This window comes from Sorex fumeus, unplaced genomic scaffold (genome assembly GCF_029834395.1).
Source record: "Sorex fumeus unplaced genomic scaffold, SorFum_2.1 ptg000063l, whole genome shotgun sequence".
In the NCBI taxonomy this organism is placed as follows: domain Eukaryota; kingdom Metazoa; phylum Chordata; class Mammalia; order Eulipotyphla; family Soricidae; genus Sorex; species Sorex fumeus.
Window position 1 is genome coordinate 64,660,128 of NW_026606120.1, and position 27,344 is coordinate 64,687,471.

The 27,344-nt window shown below is 37.0% G+C and overlaps 1 protein-coding gene across 1 annotated transcript in view; it reads right to left on the reverse strand.

Moving 5' to 3' along the window:
* Window positions 1-27,344, reverse strand: part of STXBP4 (syntaxin binding protein 4) — a 184,688-nt gene that overhangs the window by 145,420 nt on the left and 11,924 nt on the right. The window contains exons 3-7 of the mRNA XM_056127634.1: window positions 25,133-25,265; window positions 9,851-9,957; window positions 9,302-9,521; window positions 8,499-8,559; window positions 2,113-2,207 (exon numbers count right to left, since the gene is read on the reverse strand). Of these exons, the coding sequence (XP_055983609.1) occupies window positions 2,113-2,207; window positions 8,499-8,559; window positions 9,302-9,521; window positions 9,851-9,957; window positions 25,133-25,265 (616 nt within the window). The remainder of the gene's footprint in view (window positions 1-2,112; window positions 2,208-8,498; window positions 8,560-9,301; window positions 9,522-9,850; window positions 9,958-25,132; window positions 25,266-27,344) is intronic.

Genomic DNA, 27,344 nt, shown 5'->3' on the forward strand with positions numbered 1-27,344 from the left:
ACTTAATATATAATTATTTTTGAGAAAAAAGAATAGCTTAGGAAATACGTGGGTGGAGAGAAACTAATTTGGATTTTAGAAAACAAAATTGTTAAGTGAATTATACTTTCAAACTCTGAAAGGAAAAAAAGTGCTCAATGAAATAAGTCACTATATTTTGAATAAAAGCAAAAAAGCAGCTTTTCCACAAAACAAGGATTTCCTTTGGTCACGGTCACGGTCCTGCCATTGTTCATCGATTTACTCGAGTGGGCCCAGTAACGTCTCCACCATGAGACTTGTTGTTACTGTGTTTGGCATATCGAATACGTCACGGGTAGCTTGCCAGGCTCTGCCGTGCGGGCGAGATACTCTCGGTAGCTTTCCGGGCTCTCCGAGAGGGGTGGAGGAATCGAACTCGGGTCGGCTATGTTGGCCGCTTGTAAGGCAAACGCCCTACTGCTGTGCTATCGCTCCAGTGCTTCCTTTGGTATAAAACAGTTTTTATTTTTCCACAAAAATAATAAGTTGGATAATCCCTTTTGCCACTTAGTTGAACAAGCAATATAAAACAAATTATTGTGTGCCTGCTAAAGGGGCAGGCTCATGGGGTGGTTAGGAAAACGGGACAATGGTGGAGGGAAGGTCATTCAGGTGGTAGAATCAATGTTGGAACATCAAAAGCCCCTCCAAACTGTATTCTTAAAATCTTTGTAAACCATGGTGCTTAAATAAAATATTAAAAAAATTCAATTTTCGTGGAGTTCAGGCCCAATTCAATCAGCCTAATCAATGACTGAATAAATAGCAATCAATACTCCTACATAAAAAAAAAATCAATTTTCTTAGGTTAAAAAGAGGACCCAAAACTGAAATTTTGATCCCGCAATTATGCAACTTATATTTTTCAGAATGAACACAAATTCAGATTATTTCTTATCTCTAAGAAAATTCAGCAGATTAAAAAATACTGGGAATGTAAAGTAGTCAAAGAACAAATATTTTCAGGTTAAATTATTAGGAATATCATTTTCTTTCATTTAAGGAATGGTTGGCCTTGAATCTTGGATGTTGAAAAAATATGTTAAAGCATTATTAAAGAACAAAAATTATTTATTTAAGAAATGAGTACATTAGTTTTTAAACCTCATTCCACTTTTAGAAATTTGTCAATAATATTGGCATTGTAAATGTACTAGTTCATAGTTTTTCCACAAATAAGAAGAGTATGCAAGTTAGAAAAATGTTCCCAGGATTTTAAAAAATATGTTACTTTGTAATTAACTAAAAGTTTTATTGGGTGCAAATAGTATATATTGGGTATTGTTATAGAGAAGCTTTATTTCATTTATGAGTTAAGATATTTGAAAGATTGTAGGGAAATACAAATTGATGTTGAGTGCTACAGGTTTGCCACAGAAGAAAAATTAGCCTGAACTATAACAGCAATGTCTGACTGAAGGAGTTAGAAAAGATTCAGAATTTGAACAATAAGGAAGGTTCAAATTGTTAATGAAAAGTGTACTGCCAGAAGACATGTGAAATATGGGAAGTAACTGCCATATCTTATTTTATTTTATGATACATAATTATCATATTCTTCCTAAAATGTGAAAAATCATTATTCATTTGGTGAATTTGACAGAAGAGTAGAAACTTCACCAATATATTCATATTCAAACTTCACCAAGATAGTAGATATTCACCAAAATATTCATAGAGGAAAAAATACAATGACACCATAGCACAAACTTCCTGTTAGCTTTTGGGTAACTTTATAGGAAAACGTTTTAATAATTTTTTACTTTTAATTTTTCTTAGAAATCATTTAAAATTACTCTTATCCATAAAAATTATTATTGTTTTACTAATTCCAGGACCAATTTTTGCTGTCTGCTGCTATTTCTTTACATTAATATGCATCTGACTATTTTTGTCCACTTGAATTGTTTGGTATATTTTAGAATTACTAAAATGATATAAGAATAAATAATTCAAATACAAGTTGGTATTATTTAATTCAACTGTAAATTAAATAACTTGAAGAAACTAATTATTTCAGTAATTTATCCTTTTAAACAATTACAATACTTCCTTGTTATATGGAAAGAAAATAAAATTTAAAGAATTTACCATTTCTAGCTTTTCTGCCTTAAGGCGAACAGATGGATTTAGGAAAATCTTCTTTCCTTGGTGTCCATAATTATCAGTCTTGGCAAGGGCAACATCTAAGAGATAATAGGATGTACATTAATAAGAATAAAACCTTTCTTTTGATAGGATGCGTATACTAGCTTCTACTGTTTGGAAATAATTCTGGTTAATCAGTTGGTAGATTTCACTTTTTTTCTTTTTATTAAAACACATCATATATAATAGCCTCACTTTAGCCCTAAAGATAAAATACATTAAAAGGAAAATTATGCATCAAGTATCACAGATAAATAAATATAAACATAGATTCCACCACTAGCTCATAATTTCATAATTATGAAATTATTTTTTTCTTCAAAGTAAGTAAAATAATTCTATTATTTATTTAATTGAATCACTGTGAGATAGAGCATTTCAAATATGATCATGATTGGGTTTCAGTCATACAATGTTCCAACACCCATCCCTCCACTACCATAATTTCCCAGCAACAGTGTCCCCAGTTTCCCTCCTACTCCTTCAAGCCATCCCAGACCCTTGCCAGCCTCTACGGCAGGCATCTCTCTTCTCTCTGTCTCTGTCTCTGTCTCTGTCTCTGTCTCTGTCTCCGTCTCTCTCTCTCTCTCTCTCATTCTAGGCATTATGGTTTGAATAGGGCTGGAGACAGCACAGCGGATAGGGCATTTGTCTTGCACGTGGCCGAACCGGGTTCGATTCCTCTGTCCCTCTCAGAGAGTCCAGCAAGCTACTGAGAGTATCCCACCTGCACAGCAGAGCCTGGCAAGCTCCCATGGTGTATTCGATATGCCAAAAGCAGTAACAAGTCTCACAATGGAGACATTACTGGTGCCCGCTTGAGCAAATCGATGAACAATGGGAGGATAGTGCTACAGTGCTATGGTTTGAACAAAATCATTTTAAAGACTCAAAAATATGATCTCTTTGGTAACAGTTGCTTTGTTATACAATTTCTGGAAGTACTTTGGAAAAACTCATAAATAAATTTTTTTTAAGTTTATACACATATATGATGATATAACCAGAATTTCTTGAGCTATAAATACTATTTCTTATTTTACAGAAGGGCAATACTTCAAGTCACCAGACTTACAAGAGTTGAGGTTCAAATACCTTTCACCTATTTTCCAACACCTTTTATTATTTAGAAGAGCCTTCGGTCTTGTGTAGAGAGATCAGATGTCACAGTTTGTGAAAAAGATTTTTTTTTTTGTAATTAATGTCAGTCCTTTTTATCTAAATTGTCACTATTCTAAGTACATTCTTAAATGGTATTTACCATTTCTACACAGAAACTAGAGGAAGAGAAAAAACTTTTTAAAATGTCACATCTTTATGCAGTGTCTTAATTTTTTTTTTATCTCTCTGAGCATCTGTCTCTAAGTACAAAATGATTTGCATTCTCTTAACATAAGAAGTGCATATGAAAATAAATAGTCTTCCTCTAAACCTTTAACACATCCCCAGCAGCCTATGTAAAATTATGAATATAGCTTATAGGTGTCAAGATCACTTTAAAAAGAAAACCAATTACTGACTTTTGGTTTCATATAGATTCAAACCTTAAAAAAGACTAATTTTATCATAACAGAATATTTACAATTCTGATGAATACAAAGAAGGTTTCCTTTGTCACTCTGTTATCAATTGTTGGTCCTGGAGAAAAAAAATACTATAGATTTTTTCTCCCTGTACAGAAATGTCATATCAAACCTATAAAGTCTGAAATAAAAGATCAGCACCTATTGGAGTAGTAGAGAAGACCAACAAGCAGATAAGGCACAATTTTCCATTTCTGAGGTTTGGACTATGAGGTCTGACAATGATTCCAGCATAATGCTGCAAGCAGGACCCAAGCCAACCTGATTATTTTCTTAAATAAACCACAATTAAACCTGGGTATGAATACTCAAGTTTTAGTGTGGAATGGATTGAGAGATGAAATTGAGAGAGAGAGAGAGGCAGAGAGAGAGAGGAGAGAGAGAGAGAGGCAGAGAGAGACAGATATATATATATATATAGAGAGAGAGAGAGAGAGAAGACAGGGACATACGCAACATCTACATACACCAAGGCATGCATTGTCACTTAGATTTTCCTATGCTGAAACATAAAAATATATGTGTAGTTTGGCAGGAATAAAAGATGAGCTTTTATTTATACTTTCTTTCGGTCAGTAAGTACGCTACATACTCATGAGTTTTTACCAGAGCCACAGAAACCAACCACAGTCACCACATGACCACCTCACCTGTTTTTCAGAAATATCAGCAGGTTTGTGTTTTTTTCCCCCAAAATCTTCACATAATGGTCACACCCCACTTTGAGGGAAAATTGGCATAAAATCTGCAATGTGATCACATGATTACGGGATGAAATGTAGATGTTACTAGTGCCATAAGAGACTCTGGCTCCAAAAGGTAAAGAAATTTTAGTCCAATATTGGGGACCATGTTAGGATCAACTAGTTGGTGACCATGCAAGATTCTAATTTTGGAGGAACTGCTGAAACCAATGTGTTTAAAGTGCCAGTACCTTCCAGCATCAGTTTTCTAGCTTGTTCAGTAAAAAGAATAAAACAGAGCACCAACAGGAATTGTAAATGTAAAATTAAAAAAATCATAGAAAATTTCCCTACGAGTTTAATGTTTTATAGTATGAAGTCTTAGGTCCTATAACTTTAGACTCTATAAAACTATAGTTTTAAAGTATAAAGTTTTATAGACCATCAAATCTATATTTAAGTAAGAGAATTGATGTAAAATTATACTAATCCCTCCACCTAACAAAATGGAATCATGGCTAAAAATATTTCACTTTCTTTTAGTCAGCCTTCTTGTAAAATCTTCACTTTTGATCTCAAACCTTTATAGGACAAATCCAGCATGACTTGGTAATTCAAGAGTAATTTCACCTAAAAAGAGTCTCATAGATAGCCTTCCTCATGCCAATGGCAATTCTCAATGCTAGCCTCAAGCTATTTATTTGTTCCTTTCACGGAAATAGACTTTTCAAAAAAAATGTTTTATTAGGCCTTGGATCTTCAGTTCTCTCCTACCCTCCACCCACACACTTTTCTTTTTTTTTGTAAAGTAAGTGGAAATGTTTTAATAAGGGCAAGACTAATATCATTTGGTTCATAGTATGGTCCCTCCAGGTATATTTTCCTCTATCACTTCTTTGTTTCAATTTCAAAAGTCTTAGTGTAAGACCATAATAAGTTTCCTTGGTATCAAGGCAAAAATGTTCCATTTTAGTTGCTTTTTAATATTTACTTCATAAAGCTTGCCTAAACATATTTTTTATTAAATTACTTTTCTATTATAAAATCTAGCATTGCTTTTTACAGTCAGTAAAAAAAATAATAAACGGTGGTAAGGTGTATACTTTTCTCCACTTGTTGTAGGTCCCTTTGCTCTAATTGCATCTGCCTCCAAAGTTCATTTGACTTGAGCTCATCCTTTCTTATATGCTTTTTCTTTTGTTTTCCACTCATACCACAGCGGGTACGGCGTTTGCCTTGCGCGTGGCCATCCCAGGTTTGATTCCTTTGCCCCTCTTGGAGAGCCTGTCAAGCTACAGAGAGTATCCCGCCCGCACAGCAATGCCTGGCAAGCTACCTGTGACATATTCTATATGCAAATCACAGTAACAAGTCTCACAATGTTACTGGGCCCGCTCGAGCAAATCAATGAACAAAGGGAGGACAGTGCTACAGTGCTATTTTTAGTGGAATAAGTTCTTTATGATATACTAGCTTAAAGAACATGGGATGGGACAAGAGAAAGATACAAAACGGAATCATTATTTGGAAACTTTAATATTCTGCTCTAATATATTCTGGGATACTATTTTATTCTGCATGTTCTGTAAATAATTATAGCAGCAAATTTTATTGAGCATATACTAGATACCAATTATAATGCTAATTTAATTTGATTGACATGATCTTGTTAATATTCATAAAATCCCACAAGGCAATTAATTCAATGTAACAGGACTAATAAATTGCTATAAAGCACTTTGATCTTGTCTAACATTATTCACGTAAAACAGTGTTCCTTAGGCTACTTAAACCACTTCTGTTTTAGTTAAAAGAGCACTGCAGGGGCAGAGAGATACACAGCAGGTTAGAACTTGCCTTTCAGCTGACCTAGGTTTGATTGCTGGCATCACATATGATCCTCCTAGCGCTGCCAGGAGTGATCCTTGAGCACAAGCTACCAGAGCACAGCTGGGTGTGGACCAAAACCACCCATGGACCCCTCGAAAATAAAATGAAATAAAGAGCACTGAACAGAGTCATTATTTGTAACATAAGCACACTGTACATAAAAAAATACATAAGGATTTGTGAGACAGTACAGAGGGTAGAGTGCTTATCTTGCAAGTGGCTGGCTCTGGTTTGATCGCTGGCATGAAATATTGTCCCTGGATCACTAACAGGAGTGATTCCTGAGCATAGCATAGCAAGGAGCTTGCCTGGCACATGGCCAAACTGGGTTCAATCCCTGATACTTCATATAGTCTCCTGAGTCCCGCCAAGTGTGCTCCCTGAGCAGAGAGCCATGAGTCAGCCCTGAGCAACACCAGTTATAGACTCAAATCAAAAACAGCCCCCCTCAAATTGATTAATTAAAAAAAAGAAGGCGCATATTTATGTATGTGTGTGTATATATATGTATTCTAAAAATGTGTTGTTGTTTTTTAACCCACGTTTAAGTTCCCAATGTTAAGTATCTCATAGGGAATATCTTAATTATGAGAGTATGGCACAGTGGGATGGTATAAACTTGTATGAGGCCCGGAGTTCAATCTCTGTCACTGAGAAACAAAAATAAAGACCTAATTCCTACTGAACTGGGTTTTCTATATCTAAATCTTCTTGAATAAATGCTGACAGAATAAATGACTAAATAAGACATTGCATAGTTAAATTACTTTAAACATTAAGATGCATATATCTTTACCACAGTTTGATTCTTTCTTTCATCCTTTTTCTCACATAGGTTTCCAATTTAAAATAAAAATTAATTGAGAATAAAACTTAAATTATGGCATTGCCTTATGGAGGGGAATAATGATAATAAAATATGTAAGAGTTAAGAAATCCCACTAAGAAATAAGGTATATAACAGTGGCTAAAGACCAGTCCTGATATATAATCCCTAAATAAGAGAAAACTACTATGGACTCTATTAGAAATTCCAGCAAAAGTGGTAGTTACATTCTGTGTGTTTACTTTCTTCCAAAATCCCTATGTTAAGATCTTAAATCCAAAAGATGATGGAAGTAGGAGGTGGGGCCTTTGGGTGGTGACTAAGTTGTGTGGGTGTAGACTTCATTGCTGGGAGCAGTGAAAAAGGCCCCCTTCCACACAGTGTGCCCTGACCCCAACCTTTTGAGGACACGATGAAGTGTTTGCTACTAGAAGAGGGCTCTCACAATGACCATGATGACACCGTGATCCTGGACTTCAGTCTCTAAAGCTGTGAGAAATGTTATCTGTGGTATTCTGTTAGAGTAGCGAGAATGGACTGAGACACGGTACTATTTATATGATCTGTTTCTTGTTCTGCATCCTGATCTAGAGATAATGCTCTTAGGAACTTAAATATGTGGCAAATATTATGGTTTAAACACATGTCCTTTCTATATGTATAGTTTGTTTTTTAATGTTGTTTTTAACTTTTTCAGGTAAAGGGAGATTTTTTTCTTAACATTTGATATTTGAGGGCTGGAGAGACAGTATGGCAGGGAAGGTGCATGCCTGGCAGTAGTCAATCTGGATTCAGTCCCTGGCACTACATACAGTCCCCCCTGAGTCCTACCAGTGATGGCCCCAAAACAAATATTAAGGCTTGATAAAAAAAAATCCATCTTTATGGATAGTTTACATAATTGGTGCTTTATTGTTTAAAAATTAAGAATAATGCAAACTCAATAATAAAAATTCGCCAACATTTTTTCTTTAATTGTACTCCCTTCTATAAAGTTTCTAAAATTGCATTTGCTATCTCTCATCAGTACTTCACTAAAAGGACAAGGCAACCTAATCTTGACTTATGAAAACTCTCTTTTCAACAATTCATTGACTATTCAAGCTTCATAGATACTGCTATGATAATGAATCTCTTAAAATTTCAACTCTTTGTTAAGGAACATTTCCAATAAAAGTAATTACTTAATGGAGACCATTTCATAGTACACTCATAATGCTCTTTAATTTATGAAGGAGAAGAGGCATAATGCACCCTTCTTTAAAGTCTTTTAAATCACATTATGTATTCCTACATTAAGAGAGTAATTGAAAAACATAGCAAGAAAGGAATTCAATGTGCATTTACCTGTATTACACATATCAGTAGGGCTGTTGTCCAAAGAAGTATTTGGAATCTGTTCTGTTTTCTTGTATTCAGTTTTTTTTTTATGTATGAAAGAAAAAGAGGAACATGAAATGTTATTTTCTAAAGTAGGCCAAAGACCAAATATACGCTCATATTAACATAAGAATAGTTGATGAGATTAAAGCTAGTTAAAAATATATAAAACATCTATGATTTTGACATATTTATCTTCAAACAAGCCAATTCAGAATTAAAGATAGCAACTGCTATCAGCTGTACTATGTCTAATGACAATAAAATACAACATCAAATACTAGTCATTTCAAAGGTATTTTAATTTCAAATGAATGAGTATAAGGAGCTACTAGGAAATGCTTACTCTGTAGTTAATGAGTATGTCCCTCAAACTGAAGTTAGCTAAGATAAAGTGATGGTATTTCAGTCAGCTTTCTATTTCACTTTCCTATTTTATTGCTAACACAGATTTAAAGACCACATGCTCCATTTTATCACTATGATTTGTTAGGGCACATAGCAATTAGTAACTAGTGGTTTGATTTTGAAATAGAAACATCCTCTTTTGTATGAGTTTAAGACAGTGAATCTTAAATATGAATAAAATCTTCTCAAGAAATACCAACGTGTAAAAAAAAAAAGAAGCAATGTCAGATAATCTTATAATTAAATGCATAATTATAATCAAATCAATTTTACAATAGTATATGATACAATTAAAATACATATAAGCAAAAAAAAACATGGAAATTATGGAAGACGTCACAAATCCACAAATTTAAGATTACCTGATTAATCTTAAGGGTAGGTAAAATGACATCAGTAGCTTTGGGAGTGGATGAGGTCTTTGGAATCAGGTTTTCAGGGGGAGAAGAAATAAGATTCAATGTTAAATTTTGAGATCCATATTCTCCTGCAGTTTGTAAAAGAGACGTATATGGTGGAGTCTCTAGATGACTGCTGCCAGAGTCTTGTCTTATGAATGCTATCTCCCAAGCAGATTCTGACCTAGAAATAAAAATGAAGTCATTTTATGCAAACCTTGTGAACATAAATATAACATAATTGAATTTTAAGACAATATTTCAAATATCATTAGACATATTTTCTTTTTAGGAAGCCAATAGCATAGTGGATAAGGCATTTGCCTTGCATGTGGCTGATCCATGTTTGATCCCAGGCATCCCATAGGGTCGCATCAGTCCACCAAGAGTGATCCATGAGCAGAGCACAGAGTCAGCTCTAAGCACTGTTAGGTGTGGCCCAAAAACAAAAAACAGAAACAAAAACAAAATAAAGAAATATGACTTATTCGATCTTATGGATAGGATAGTTACCTCAACTTGGCTCTGGTAATTATGCTCTTGGCTTCTTCAAATGATACACCAACCATTGATTCTTTATTTATAGAGACAAGTTGATCTCCTGGCTTCAAACGTCCATCCTAATTTAAAAAGTAAAATTTACAATGAAACTGATGAGAATTCTTTTTTTTTTCAAACTGACGGTATTATTCAAGCACAAAACAAGTTTTAATGAATGTCTTAAAGAAAGACTAAAATCATGTCAATCCTAATTTAAAAAGTAAAATTTACAATGAAACTGATGAGAATTCTTTTTTTAAAATTGACGGCATTCAAGCACAAAACAAGTTTTAAATGAAGAATGTCTTTTCTTTCTTTTTTTTTTTTTCAGTGAAACACCATGAGGTACAGTTGTAGACTTACAAACTTTCATGCTTGGGTTTCAGTAATACAATGATCAAGTACCCATCCCTCCACCAGTGCCCATTCTTCACTACCAATGAAATCAGTAGCCCTCTCACCCCTCCCACCCCCCCCCCACCCTCTGTGGCAGGGCATTCCCTTTTGCTCTCTCTTTCCTTTAGGGTGTTGTGGTTTGCAATAAAGGTATTGAGTGGCCATCCTGTTCAGGCTATAGTCTATTTTCAGCACACATCTTGCATCCCGGGTGAGTCCTCCAAACACCCTTTACTTGGTGTTCCCTTCTCTATCTAAGCTGCCTTTTCCCCCAGCATGTGCTGCCGGCTTCCAAGCCGTGGAGCAGACTTCCTGGTACTTACCTTGACTATTCTTGGGTGTTCGTCTCCCCTTCTGTTACTTTATATTCCCCAGATGAGTGCAGTCTTCTATGTCTGTCCCTCTCTTTCTGACTCATTTCACTTAGCATGATACTCTCCATGTCTATCCACTTATAAGCAAATTTCACTACTTCATCTCTCCTAACAGCTGCATAGTATTTTATTGTGTAGATGTACCAAAGCTTCTTTAACCAGTCGTCTGTTCTCAGGCACTCAGGTTTTTTCCAGATTTTGGCTATTGTGAACAGTCCAGCAATGAACATAAAAGTGCAGATGTCATTTTGACTGTACTTTTTTGCCTCTCTGGGATATACTCCCAGGAGTGGTATTGCTGGGTCAAATGGGAGCTCAATTTCTAATTTTTTGAGAATCGTTCATACTGTTTTCCAAGTGGGCTGAACCAGTCAGCATTCCCAGCAGCAGTGAAGGAGAGTCCCTTTCTCCCCACATCCACGTGAACACTGGTTGCTTTTGTTCTTTTGGATGTGGGCCAATTAATGAAGAATGTCTTAAAGAATTATCTTAAATTATAAATAATAAATAATAAAGAATGTCTTAAAGAATTATCGCTGGAGCGATAGCACAGCGGTAGGGTGTTTGCCTTACAAGCGGCCAATATGGCCGACCCGAGTTCGATTCCTCCACCCCTCTCGGAGAGCATGGCATGCTACCGAGAGTATCTAACTCACATGGCAGAGCCTGGCAAGCTACCCGTGATGTATTCGATATGCCCAAACACAGTAAAAACAGGTCTCATGATGGAGACGTTACTGGGCCCGCTCGAGCAAATCAATGAACAATGGGAGGACCGTGACCGTCTTAAAGAATAAAATCATGTTTCTGGTCTGGTTTCTCATAGCAGTGTCATCAGTGTCACACAACAGGATAACAGGACAATTGAGTAGCCTATATGAACTCAATACCAATGACTAGATCAAGTGGTTCAACCCAGTCATTGGGAACAATGATTCAAGGTTTTTTTTTTTTTAGTTGAATCACCATGAGATACAGTTACAAGTTTTCATGATTGAGTTTAAGTCATACTATGATAGAATACCCATCCCTCTACTAGTGTCGCTTTCCCACCACCAATGTCCCCGATGTTCCTCCCGCCACCCCTTCACTCCCCAACCCCCTGCCTCTATGGCAGGCATTTTCCTTCTCTCTACTTTGGGGCACCATGGTTTGCAATACAGATATTGAGAGGCCATCATGTTTGGTCCTTTGTCTACTTTCAGCACGTCTCCCATCCCGAGCAATCATTCCAACCATCATTGACTTAATGGTACCTTCTCTATCCCAACTACCTTTTCCCCCAGCACATGAGGCAGGCTTCCAAACCATGGAGTGATCCTTCTGGCCCTTGTTTCTACTGTCATTGGGTATTAGTCTCATACTATATTTTATTTTATCTACCATAAATGAATGCAGTCATTCTATATCTGTCTCTCTCTGACTCAGTTCACTTAGCATGATACTCTCTTTGTCCATCCACTTATAAGTAAATTTCTTGACTTCATTTTTTTTTCTAACAGTTGCATAGTACTCCATTGTGTAGATGCACCATTGTTTCTTTAACCAGTCATCTGTTCTCAGGCACTCGGGATGTTTCCAGATTCTGGCTATTGTGACTTGTGTTGCAATGAACATACAAGTGCAGATGTCATTTCTACTGTGTTTTTTTTTTCACAACTGAAATATATTCCCAGAAGTGGTATTGCTGGGTCATATGGAAGCTCTATTTCTAACTTTCTGAGGAATACCCATATTAAGTTGATTCAACCAACATCTATCTGAAAAGAAATTAAAAAAAATAAAAGTTGGAGAAAATGGAAAATAAAGGCTTCAAGGTAAAGGTAAGGTAAAGGCTCTCCCGTTGATCGTCGATTTGCTCGAGCGGGCCCAGTAACGTCTCCATTGGAGACTTTGTTGTTACTGTGTCTGGCATATCGAATACTCTTGGTAGCTTGCCGGGCTCTCCGAGAGGGGCGGAGGAATCGAACTCCGGTGAGTCATGTTGGCCGCGTGTAAGGCGAACGCCCTACCCGCTGTGCTATCGCTCCAGCCACTGACTAAATTTGGAAAAATGAAAGCAAAACCCACAAAAACACAGGGGGAAAATGTTCTTTGAAGTGAGAACATACCTCCTCTTCAGAAAGAAAGAAAGAAAGAAAGAAAGAAAGAAAGAAAGAAAGAAAGAAAGAAAGAAAGAAAGGAAGGAAGGAAGAAAGAAAGAAAGAAGGAAAAGATTTGGGAGGTATTTATCCTTTTCTTCATCAAATTATGATTCTTCTAGCAGATCTTCAGATTCTGAAGATCAGGATAAGATAAAAGGGGAAAAACAAGCTGTTCACATAAATCTTCTAAGTTCTATGTCAGAGACTAAATTAGATATCAAAGACAGTTTAAAACTGAAAAAGAAGTCAGTCAGAGGATGCAACTGAGAAAGAAAAGGGCATTAGGGCCTCAAATAAAAAGCAAAACATATCCTAAAGAAAAAGATTTGTGATCTGAGTACTTATCAGAATCAAAATATATTGGGTATACAAGAATATATTGAGGGACTGGATCAATAGCACAGCGGGTAGGGCATTTGCCTTGCACATGGCCAATCCGGGTTCGATTCCCAGCACCCATATGGTCCCCTGAGCACCGCCAGGAGTGATTCCTGAGTGCAGAGCCAGGAGTAACTCCTGAGCATTGCTGGGTGTGACTCAAAAAGCAAGAAAAATTTTTCTTAAAATTTTCTTAAAATTTTCTTAAAATTTCTTAAAATTTTTTTTACTAGTATATACGCTTTGGATGAGTGATCTTTAAATTGTACGATATATAATCATTAGATTTATGGTTGAGACTGCACTGGTCTCGTCCGGGAGCTGGATTTTATAGTTTCTGAGTCTTGGCCCTGCGCCTGGCTGTTCCTCGCCGGGGTCCCTTGAAGGGGAGCGGGTTGAGCTTTCCTCCCCGCCCCGACCAGGGCTCCGGCAGCCGAAGACCTCCAGGGCCAGCCACCACCATGCTGAGACCACTCTCCGCACACATGAAGGTACTGGCAGAGGGACAAAGCCACGCGGGTTCCGGGGCCGAGATCTCCAAGCCTACTCGGATTGGAGTTGAGCATCCTCCACCCAGATCCTCCAAATTCCAGTAGGCGGGGGTCACACCCACCACCTGGCCCCCTGGCGCCGTGTAATCCCATGGCCAAGACTCAGAGACTATAAAATCCAGCTCCCGGAACTGCGAGGCCGAGAATGACATCTTATCAGGACATCTTTTTATGACATCTTATTATCTCATTCCTACTTTGGACAAACTTGCAGGCTATCGAATGTAGCCTGCCCACAGGGCAGAGTCTGGCAAACTCCCCGTGGTGTACCAAATATGCCAAATACCAGTAACAATGATGGGTCTCATTCTCCTAAAGAGCCTTGAATATAATCTCAGGGCTAGGATGAAAGAGACGTTACTACAATTGCTCGAGGCAATCGACGAATAACAGGATGATGAATGAATGAATGAATGAATGAATGGTTAACTTGCTGCTAAATAACAATGCCATTTAAAAACTTTTATTTTTTATTTATGTGATGCTGGTGATACAATGTATACAGGAAAATAAATATACATAAACATTTATGAAAACATGTCTTCTCAAACACCATATAAAATTTCATCATATAAATGCGCAATAGCTCTATATCTTTCTGAAATATCATTTAAACTCAAACTTAGGGCCCAGAAATAGTAGAGTGAACAGGGCCCTTTGCTTTGCACATAACCACCCCAGGTTTGATTCTTGACACCCCATATGATCCCCCCAGGACCCTCTGGAGTGATCTCTGAGCTCAGAGCCTCGAGTGAGCACCACTAGGTGTGGCCCCCAAACAAACACAATAAGAACTAAAAATCAAAAATTTTATTTTAAAAAATATAAAGCTGAATTTGGAGCCTATAAATAAGTTTAAGTATACATTTAACTATCAAACTCCAAAAACATAACAATTGCTAATATTTGTAAGTGATTTTAAAATCCCATTTGAGTAATGATTTTAAAATCCCATTGGTGTAAAACACAGAAAAGATGAAGTAACATGAACAAAGTGCTACACGTGGCTCTTGCTTGTTCATTAAAATGAAAGAGCTCATTTGGAAAGATTTAACAACGTTTTTTATGGCCTAGGCTCACACCTTTATTGGGGTAGAGTGGGGCAGATGTTCGGACTACACCACACTTTGGCAGCACTCCGGCTCTTATTCCTGATTATGTGGTGCTGGGAATTGAACTGGGATGTGCCACATGCAAAGACAAGTTGCCTAAAACTCTGAATTATCTCTCTAAACCCTGTGCTCAAATATTATGACAAAGTTAGACTGCATTTTAATAAACAACATCCACAAGTTTATGTATGTTAATTTATTATTATGCTATATATTGACTTGAGAACTAAGTCATTTACTCAAGGTTAAGGTCAGATGATAATAAACAAGAGAAAGAATCTTTTGGCCACAGACAAAAAGAATATAAAAGCTAGGGTAGAGCAGCATAAACATTATGGAGATTAGAAGAAAAAGTGGGGAATGTATCAGTGAAAATCACACAGGAAGCTTCAAAAAAATTTAAATTTTCTAATTTTCAAGTTGTGAATTCTAATTGATTCATGGGTTTCATTTTGTTATTATGCATCATCATTTGATACATATTTTAATTTTCTTTTGCATCTCTTAGCTACTATAAAAGAAAAGATATTTTCTCTCTCCTCCAGATAAAAAGAAAGCTCAGGATGTTTTACCCTGATAATATGCTTAACTAGCTAAATGATATTTTGATTCTTATTCCAAAGTGGTACTGGAAATAAGGATTAAACAGAGAAATTAAAAAAATCCAAATTGAAAACAAATCAGTAAACAATCAGTAAACTATAATTGTAAAATCCCGGTGGTCTCGAGCAGTGTTTCTTAATCTTTTCCTACCTTCTTCTGACCTTGCTTCCTACTTGTCACCACCCTCCTCCTTGCCCCCATTGCACTCCTTCTTCCAACTGCCCCTTAACCTTATTAATGTGATTTTCACATGTGACTACCTTGGCATATCCGAGGGACCCCAGTTGAGAAACACTGGTCAAGAGACCATTAGGGACATGCAAACTAATCCCGTAGCAGAATAAATCAAACAAAGCAGATTGTCACTGAAACTTAATGACTATAGTGGAACTGACTTATATTTCCAAGCTTGGTGACCATCTAGGTAGAGGAAAGGGAAAACAAAGAAAGCTGGCTATACATTTATATTCAAAGGGCACCAAGAAAGTCTGACTTAGAATTGGAGTAGGCAGTAAATACTGAATGAATTTGCCGGGTGTGGGGAGGGTGTTGGATTATGCCTGGTGGTATTTACGAGCGATTCCCAGTGCTGGGGGGGTCACGTCCAGGGTCCCACACAGCAAGAAGGACTAAAGCTGGGCCTCCTGTATATAAAGCAGGAACTCCATCCATCCCTTTAATCTATCTCCCTGGCTTACTGGATAGGGTCTCAGAATGAATAGTTCCTTTCATGATACTTTCTTGAATAGAAAAATTCTACAAAGATGATTAGAAGTCAGCCTGGCAACTCAAGTGGAGAATATGAGGGAGAAGGGGTAGGGGTACGAGAGAGAGATTTATCTATATAGCTTATAGTATAAATAAATCTATGTGTCTTATAGAAACCATCTTTGGTGGTCAATGTAGAAAAAAAACTACAGAGAGAGGCAGGCAGTAGCTTTGAGGTGAACCTTCCACATTTTCCACATTTCAGGCAGCAGAGGGAAAAGCTCTCTGGGAAGGCTATTTAACATATATTAATGCAAACTGAAATAGCAGTTTCCAGCAGGACAAGAGTCAGAGAAGAGACAAAGAATAATGCCTTCTGACTGTGACTTCTGGTGTTTACATAGATTTTTCTTTATAAAAAAATATTCATAGCAAGTTTTCTTCTCCTTTGCTTCCTAGAATAAGATTTTAACTGATCATGTGAATTCTGAACCTGTTTGAAAGTCAGAACCTGCAAACTAAAACAAAACTATTTTAGTAAAAGGCTGGCATTCAAAACCAGTAAATTCTGTCCCAGCTGGATTAATGTATTTGTGAAGATGCTAACTTCGGGGATATACAGAGGCCCCTTCCACACTGTGTACATTCTGACTCAGCAGTTAGTGAGCAACTATACAACAAGGCAGGCTCTGTGCCAGGAACTTTCACATGCCCAATTTCAGAGTTTGAATTCATCCAGACTGACATTTACAAAGACTCTGAAATACAAATGTATTCCTGATCGCTTAGCATGTCTCTAAAAACCAAACTGCACTGTTAATTTCAGATTATCATAACACTACATAGTTTTCTAAATAAAGTTACCATGTTACTCAAAACTATCTAAACAACTTGACTCTGGTTTAACTAACTAGTTATTCCTAAATACTAAGGAATGTTTCTGCAAGCCTTTGGATTTCTTTCCCATACTTCGATAGACTGTCAACAGAAGGTCTCCTTTAGCAGTGATTAGTAATCCAAATTTAGGAAAATCTTTTTACCTCCCTACGTCTGCATTTCTGGAACCAGAGTAATAGTACAGTGGATAGGGCACTTGCCCTGCATACCACTGACACAGGTTTAATTCCTGGCACCTCATATGTTCTCCAAGGACTTCCAGGAATGATCTTTTGAGAGCAGAGCCAGGAGTAAAGCCCTGAGCACTGCTGGGTATGACCCAAAACCAAAAAGACAAAAAAAAAAAGACTCAATTTTCTCAGTTATAAAGTAGCGATAAGTATCATATAATGTTGCCATAAAAACGAAATAATATTTTAAAAAATCCTCAAACAAGGATCCAAGCTAAAAGCACCTGCCCTCCTGAGTATAGGCCCAGAAGTAAGCCCCAAGTACAGCCAGGTATGGTCCGAAAAACCAAAACTAAAATAAAATTGAAAAAATAAAATAAAGAACTTGCCTTGCAAGCAAGAAACCATGAGTTGGATCCTTGGTGCCACCCCATGCACCAAGCATGGTCTCAACAAGTCTGTTATTTGGGTTCTTCGGAGCTACACAATAGAATGTGCAAACTCTGCAGCACAGCAGGGTGTGTGTGAGCTCTGCAGCTGGACAGCATGACCCCACAGCGAGTACTGCAATGTGAAAGATGTGTGAGCAGAGGCGAGGAGTGTGATTCGAGGGAGCATGTGTATGAGAACTCCAGCAGCTCCCAGGGAGCAAAACACCAGAACGTACATGAGCACTACAGCTAAATAACTACAGTTCCCGGGCAAGCACCACAGGGCACTGCAACAACACAGTGAAAAAGAGAAGGAAAGGGGGGCAGGGGAGTGGGTGGGTGGCAAATACCATTACAAAAATTCATTAGCACAGTGTTAAAGTATTAAAGAGAACTAATGTGAATCACAGTTCCTTATTTATTATAGGCAACAGTCATAGGAGATTTAACTTCACTATTTCTCAAATGAAGAATGAGTGGTTGTTGTTAGAAAACTTAAACTCCTTGAAACTCCCAATGCAACAAATTTCAACTTCTCAATACAACAAAGAATTTTTCTCATCATCCAGTGTGCCTCTGGTGCATAAATTCTTCATTCCATTCCCAAAAAATGTTCTTCAAACTGGGTCACCTCATTTTTCACTACATAAAAAATGCCATTAAACAATGCCGGGTGTGTGAGCATTATTTTTTACTACATAAAATGATGGTAGCACTGTGGCACTGTCCTCCCATTGTTCATCAATTTGCTCAAGTGGGCACCAGTAATGTCTCCATTGTGAGGCTTATTGTTACTGTTTTTGGCATATTGAATATGCCTCGGGGAGCTTGCCAGGCTCTGTCGTGCGGGCGGGATACTCTCAGTAGCTTGCCGGGCTCTCCGAGAGGGACGGAGGAATTGAATCTGGGTTAGCCATGTGTAAGGCCGTACCCGCTGTGCTATCGCTCCAGCCTAAAATGATGGCAAATCTTATTATCAATATATTAGATTTGAGCAATTCTAAGGCTGTTCTGTAACTAAAGTCAACTTTCATACAGATAGACATACTAATGGTTAGTCACTGTTTACAGAGGAAGTCCATTCTCAGGATTGCTGAACATTCTAGAACAAGGACAAGGCTTGAGAGATGGGACCAAGGCCTCTCCAGAGCAAAAGGTGTAAAGAAACCCACTTTACCTCTCAGGTGGATGCTAAGAGAGTAGAAGCTAGGGGGATTTATTTTCTAGCATTACTCTCTTTTTCCTTTTTTCATTATTATTTCTGTCAAAGTCACCTTAATTTCTTCAGGCTCTTTCTTAGCCTGATTTATTGATTGTGGACTTGCTGGGCATATGGAACTATTCCTGCAGAACCATTATGAAGAGTCAAGTTCTGGTCAACTGAATCAGTAGTGTTGACTTTGGAGTGACTGAGTTAATATGTTCTACTAGGAGAAAAATGACCTAGAAGAATAAGTAAGGACAGTACAAAATCATGTACTGATTTTATAGTACAAAATGTGTGATTAAATAAATAAAAAGTGTTTGTGGAACAAAGAATAAGAAATAATTAAGACTATTTAGGTAGCTGGGAGAAATTACAGCACAGATTATGTTTGGATTTGTCTATGAAGTTTATGAGAGCGTTCATCAGATAGTAAAGTGGCAGGGTGGGTGGTAGCATTCTAGAGAGGAATGGGTATGTGTAATAGCATACCAGATACAATCCCTCAAACCTTAGTACTGTTATACACACTAGCAAAAAATACTGCCAATTACAACAGAACACTGAATTTAAGATCCATCTCAATTTCAGAGATGCTGAGACAGAAAGAAAATAAAAACCTATCATCTATCTGCATGTACACACAGAGGTAATATAGCTCTACAAATTTGTTCTATGTATGTGTGTGTGCACGTGTGCTTACAGCATGTGTGCACTTTAATATGTATCTTAGAATCAGCTAAATAAAATTCATCAGTCTTGAAGAAAAACTGGCTTGTACCTCCTTCCTGTGATCAAAGCAAATCTATACCAAATCTTGGATCAAGCTACACAGAAACTGACATGAAAGAAATGAACATGGCTTTGTTCTAATGAACAAAGCTTACACAGAGAGGGATAAAAGGAGGGTACCCAGATGGAAGGAGAGATGTCCTTCTCATGAAAGAGGCTCACAATGGTGTCTGACTGTCAGGATGGGGGAGTGAGTGGGGACGCAGCTAAGCATATTAAGTTTGAGAACATACATGGAATCTAATACATTTATAAGCTTGAGGTTTCCTGTACTGTTAGTCCTGAATACAATAATGTTGAAAATTGTATTACACTTTGAAAGCACTTAAGCATTTCAAAAATATCAATAGTAGCTCAGTTCAATAACCTAAGGAAAGAACCTAATGAAAACTGTCTCCAATTCTATGAAATATGGTGCAGACATTTTGTGAAAATTAGAACTTTATGAAAGTGAATAACCACTTAAGAAAACAGAATATTAAATTCAAAACATTTTAAAACAAAGCATTTAAAAAAAAGTCGCATTCATTTTGTATTTGCAGAGTAAAGGCGTATACAACTTCCATCTTGAATATTCATATAACTTTCACATGAAATAAATATAAATGCTGCAAATGTTCTGATTTTTTTGTCTATACTCTCCTCTATTTTGGCTATTTTCTTCTATTGAACAGAAACAGGTATAATAAAAAACCATTTATAACTCCGTGCTGCTCTCTAGTGGTAGAGAGTATTTTGAGTATTCACTACAGGTTTGGGTTTTTTAAAATTTGTATTTTTTTAAAAAAACCATTTACATTGAGATGCTGAGATTTACAATATTTTTACTCTTACTTTTTATGGATACATCATTCCAATACCATACCCATAACCGGAGAGCTCACTTCCCTCCATCAGTGTCCCAAGTACCCTTCCCCACCAGGGCTATGTGTGCTCAGAGTGCAATTCTATAGACAAAATTTTCAATTCTGATGACTTTGACAATTTGTGGTTCCCTTATTATATTTCTTTTTTAACTGCATATTTGGAATTGATCTCTCTCTCTCTTTTGTTTTATATTGTGGTGGTGGTAACACATAAGTGAATGGAGCTAAACTAGAATTCCACAGAATTGTAAATCAATGGTAAACTGATAAGGTAATTTTTTAACTACATCTTTTTTATAGGTATGTAAATTAAAAAATTAATACTATGAATAATTCTGTGTCAATACATTTTAAGATTTACATGAAACAGAAAAATCCTACAAAAGTAAAATTCAATAATTTTATGCAAAGAGAATTAAGAAAAATTTAAGGGGAGAATCTGAATAGGCTTATCATAGTATAAAAGTATGTTTTATCCTAAAGAAGGGAACACTGGCTTTATATTAGAAAATATTGATACTGCAAAAAGTGTGTGTTAGTAAAGGATTGTAATAAAAAAATCTCTGTGGATATAAGAAAAGCATATATCATTTAACAAAAATAAAATGATAAATCATTATTGCTAATGCATAAATTTCTTGAGAAGCACAGCGTAGGATAGCATTAGTTTGTCTTTTCAGCCTTGCAGCAGGGAGCTTAGGTTTATTGGGTTGCTCTCATCACAGTGCTCCCATTCATCTGTGTTTACTTGTAAACTTTTTCTTTGTGCTCTGTTGACTTGTAAATAGCTTTTCTCTTCTCTTTAAATTCTTTGCATAGTTCATTCAGAGCAATGTCCTTTTTGTATGGACACAAGAAGACAATGCTATGCTTTTGTAACTTGGGAGATAACTGACTCTGAATGATATTCGTTCCTGGGTATCTGTTCTCTCAACTTAAGCCTCAGCTGCCCTTATTTCCTAGCACTACAAAAGCAGGGTCCCAAGGAGGGACTGAATGGACCCAGGGCAAGCTGTGAGCTATGTGCTACCCTGGCATTGAAGTGGGCCTGGCCAAAGCGCCATAATAGTTAACTCTAAGTTAAAAGCTTGGTCATGGACAAATTCTGTCATGATCCAAAAAGTAATAACTAGACTCGGACTCTGCTAAGATTAAGAAAGATTAATCTGGCCTGAACACTGTAGTCTGAGTCTGTGGTGAGATGTCCCCTGGAGAGCCACCCTACAAGCTCAATGTATCTCTTACTGTGTCCATACAAAATAACGAATATCAAAGAAGTAGAATTAAGATGTTAATTAAGTTATTGGACTGAGGAAAGGAGAAAAAGACCTTAAGTGGTATTTTGCCTTTGAGCAAAGGAAGGACTTTCTTATGTTGATTTGCTACCTGCTGGTGTGTGATGTCTACCTCCAAATTGGAGAGAGAGATAAATAAGAGAGGGCAAGGCAGCAAGATGGAGTGCTGAGAAACTAGCAAGGGGGACAGAGAGATTTAAATGTGGGGGAAGAATGAGGAGCAGGCGTGTGGAGAGATGAGAGAAGTGGCTGTGAGAGGGAGCATGGAGAGATGAGCGGGAAAGACAGGAGACAGGAATGAGGGGCAGTGTGAGACTAGAACGCGGAGTTTAGTGAGACTGGAACATGCACCGCACGTGGGGAGAATGGAATAAACAGCAACTGATCACCAGCTAGCTTGGCCCTCACTTCCTCCTTCCTGGGCTACCCAGGGTGAGGGAGCAGCCCAAGTCCACTGAACCTGGGCATCAAGAGAGAGAGAGGGAAAGCCCCCGAGCCCTCCCGTGCCACCTGGAGATTACACAGTATAGTAATAAACAAATGTTTAATTTATTAGAGGACAACCTTGAGTGCCTTGAGTGAGTGCCATACTCAATGCCAAATGTTGAGGAGTTAATCTTGCTTTTTTAAAAAAGCTTCTTTAATGTTTTTTATAAAATTTAAGGATTTGAGTTCTCTAAGTTGTTGTCATTCCCAAAGCTCTATATTATTCCTTCAAATCTGAATAATAATCTAACTACATAGAGTATTCTTGGTGACAGGTTCAGTCCATTGAGTATGTGTACTATATCCCTCCATTCTCTTCTGTCTGGTTGAATCTCATTTGATAATCTGCTATGAATCTTACAGGCTTTCCGTTGTGTGTAATTTCCTTTCTTTGGTCTTCTTGCTCTCAACATTCTGGTTTTACCTTTGGGTTTTTCTTTGTAGTACCCTTTCAAAAAGTGCCATTCTATGAAAGTCAGCAATAGAAAGCACATTGTGGGTGTGAGGGTCTGCTATTCAGTGATAGAAGAGATGAAGAGTCAGTCGGCAGTATCCTACTGATTTCTTTCTTCCACTAAAAATATTATTCATGTGAGTGTAAACTGTGTTGTAATAAAATAAATTTTATAGGTACTATGATTATTTATTGCAATATAGCAAGTATAATTTTAAAATTACCTTAGCTATACTTAACACTCACAAATAGATATACATTCACTTCTCAGCTTTAAAACTAAAGTATTGCTAAACAGCTGAAGTTTTATAAATAAAAACTTCATTTTGTTTGAGTTAGTTTAGCTTACATATGTGCTAATTTGGCTAATAATTTAATTCAATAGTCAAAATGTTACATCGTTATAACATTTGTATAAGGGTAAAGGTTTTTAGAATATGCCTTATTCATTCAACAAACCTGAAAAATTAAGTAATTTATTTTAGAAGATACTGATGAAATTTAATTTTTTCCTAATAAGGAAAAAGAATGGATAAAGTGATTAGGTTAGGGTTAGGGATTAGGGATTAGGACCAGGGTCAGTTTAAAAGTATCAAGGGTGGCAGGGGTAAGTAAGAACACAATTACTTATTTACCAAACCAATTAGAATAAGAACAACAATAAAAACAAACTAAACAATAATTGGATCTGTTCTTATTTATTCTATTAAGTTAGATATTAATAGAACAGTCTATTAAATTGTTTATATCCTACATCTCAAAAAGGACTGGTCTGGTATAAATTCAACAAAAAAAGGCATATGTAGTGCAATTAGTAAAATAGAAATAACTAATAAAATGCAAGAGAAATGAAAATGTGAATAATGTATCTTTTTTTTCTTTTTATTTTTGGTCACATCGGTGATGCTCCTGGTGGTGCTCAAGGGACAATATAGGATTTTGAAGATCTTCAAACACAGGTTGGCTACATGCAAGGAGGCATCCTGCCTGCTGTACTATCGCTTCAACCTCAGTATAGTATTAGTTTAACTAAACTTTCTGGAAAACTGCAAATTTGGACCTGAAGTTCCTAGCAAGAAGAGCAAAAGAAACTCACTATATAAATATTTCTCACACTGAAGAAGAGAGTAATACTTTCTAATTTCTAAAATATATTTTCTTGGGGCTAGAGAGATAGTACATGGGTTAAGGTGCTCACCTTCCATGAAGCTGAACCCAAGCGTGATCCCTGAACAGAATTAGGAGTAAGTCTTGAGTATAGTTGGGCGTGACCCAACTCCACCCCATCTCCCTAGCTCTACCAAATACTATTGTCTGATCTCAATCATCAATCTAATTTCTCATGTAGTTGTAAACTGAATTTCTCATGTGTGCAACTGTTAAGTGATAAAATTAAACTCAATAGAATTATAAACTCAATAAAAATGATTTAGAAATGAGCGGATTTTGTTTGTCGAGTTTTTATTTTGTTTAATGTACCTTTCATGTAGAAGCAGCGAAATCAGTCTTTTCCAAAGCAAGCAATATAATTATTTAGTGGGCAATAGCAGCTTCAGATGTAATAGGGGAGCTCTACATTTGCTGAGCAAAAGAAACTCACCATATACATATTTCTTACAGCACAGCGGGTAGGGCGTTTGCCTTGCACATGGCCCACCAGGCCAACCCGAGTTCGATTCCTCCGCCCTCGATTCCTCTGCCCCTCTCAGAGAGCCTGGCAAGCTACCGAGAGTATCTTGCCTGAACAGCAAAGTCTGGCAAGCTACCTGTGATGTATTCGATATTCCAAACACAGTAACAACAAGTCTCACAATGTTACTGGGCCCAGCAAATCGATGAACAACGGGAGGACAGTGACAATGACAGCGACAATTTCTAAAATACATTTTCTTGGGGCTAGGGAGATAGTAAAGGGATTAAGGTGCTTGCCTTCCATGAAACTGACCCCAAGAGTGATCTCTGACACAACATACGGTCCCCCAAGCAGTCCCAGGAGTAGAGGTCAAGAATATTTGGGAATCTCTGCGTTAAATGAATCGAGCTCAACTTTAAGTGATCTAACAACGCAAAAGCAAAGCAGGGAATAGATGATATGCATTCAAATATGTCTCTCAACTAGATTTAGGATGAGAGTAGAATAGCATATAATTAAAAATATACAGATTTTAGCTATAAGTCAAAATATTATTACTATAATATTTCACATTTTAGGCTAATGCTCCTTGAGGACCTACAAGTCTTAAGTTTGTGCCTTACACTGAGAAACAATCACAGTAAATAGAAAGCACATTGTGGGTGTGAGGGTCTGCTATTCAGTGATAGAAGAGATGAAGAGTCACCCTTGCTATTACAAATTGAATATTGATGGTATTAATTTATCATTTTTATTTTTACCTTATGACAGTCTCCTCCAGGAATTATTTCTTGAATATATACAAAGGGACCTTCATTCCGGTTAATTCCTCCAAGTATCTTCAGACCAAGGCCAGTTTCCTTGGTAATTGTAATCATTTGGAAGGCAGGATCCCTAAGATAAAGTAAACCCGCATGCACAGGTTAACTTAGAGACCTGTACCGATTTTTCTTTAAATTACACATTAAATCACATTCTTATCTTCATAACTCTAAATACTTAGTACATACTAACAACTACATATGAAAAGAATACCGAGAAACAAAAGCAATCAAATAGATTGTTTGTTATATTTTAAATTTTTTTCTACTAAATAAATAAACCATAAAGGAAGTTATAGTATAGGGCTGATATATTAGCATTTATGTAAATATTACTTTCAAAAGAGCCAGGGAAAAGCTCTGGGCACCAACAGGTATGATTTGTAAATAAAAACAAAAAGACTGAGTGAAAAAATAATTCCTATATATATTAAAAGCTTTTTGGGAAAAAAAAACTTTCTTAGCTTTTGCTATAAAAATTCTAGCCATATCTTTAAGAAAATATGATATTTAAAGTTAAATAATAAATGTCCAGGGATGTGACTTAAAGGGTTACCATCTGCCTTATTGGGGGAGTGGATGAAGTGGCCAAAAGGATCAACTATATGATGATGGATGAAAACAAGAATTCTGGTCGTGATCATGTTGACATGCATACATGAGTCAAAACATAAAGCTACACACTTGAAATTTATATTAAAATCCAGTGTTACTTAAGTTTTAAAAATTATAACACTTTTTTGCTATCAAAAATAGTTCTGCCACTCAATGTTCATTACGAGATAAAACCAGGCAGAGATCCTCCTAATTTACCTATCAGATCAAGAAAAATGTAAAACTTGGATAATATGCTCTTATGTCCTGGCTATGGGAAAAAAGGTTATTTTGTATATTGGTGCAGCTAAGGAATGGTACACTTTATGGTGCATAAATACTATATTTATTATACTTAAAATACTATATTTATCAGAGGCAATTTGATCTAGCAATCTCATTTCCAAGAACCTTTCTTAAAGATACTCTGGCAAAAAAAAAAAGACAGAAAGAAAAGAGAGATGACTCAAGCATTAGGATGGTTAATCATTCTTGCATAAGTAATCATCAAACATTTCAAACAGAAGATACGGTGCCACCAGCAGGCAACTTGTATCTGCGGGGTGAGTGCACCAGGCTTCAGGCTTCCTAATACCTCAAAATAGCCACTGTGCCTCTGGTCAGACCCCTAGAACTTGGGACCAAATTTCCTGAGAAATTAAATGGCCAAAAGTTAGGTATGTGGAAGTGATGCTGACAAGTGATGACCTCCAGCTCAGCTATACGAGTCCATTTTTCAGCCTTGCTTCAGAGACCCACAAATAAATCTCGAAAGAGATCAAAAGCCGCAGTTAAGCTCAGACCCATGTGTGGATGAACAGACTGGGGTAAATCGGAGAGGGGATGGGTGGGTTAGTCTGGTGTCTGCCCAAGCAGAGGCCCCAGCAGCCTCTTACTTCCACAATCCAAATGCACCGCCATACCCCCAGCCTGACTCCACCGTCCCAGGAAGTTCCTCACTGAGATATAATCTGCTAAACATTCTGGTTATATGGGTTTTGTGACTGAAAGCTCTAGGCTTTCTTGGGTTCGGGATGGGTGACATCCCCCCACCTCCCTGTACTTCTGGAAGCCTTGGCAGTCAAATCCACACCCCAAAGCTGACACCCAATTGAAAAACTACTCCAGCCTTACCATCCCGATAAAAATACTGAATGCCCTTAACAAACACAATGACCTCTTAGTACCTGTATTGCAAACCACTATGCACAAAAATAGAGGGAGGCTGGGGATGGGAGAGAGGGGGTGTTGGGGATGGTGGTGGGAGGAAATGGGGGACACTAGTGGTGGGAAATACACACTGAGGGAGAGATGGGTGTTGGATCACTGTGTGACTAAAACCCAATCACGAACAGCTTTGTAATTGTCCATCTCACAGATACTCAACATAAAATTAACACACACACACACACACACACACACACACACACACAATGTGGACTTCATGCCTAGTTCAGTCTACTTAATCAGTGGCTGAAAAAGTAGTAGTTTTACATTAAAAAAATGTCAAACAACTCAATTGCCTATTAATAAGATACTGATGAAATAAACTATGATA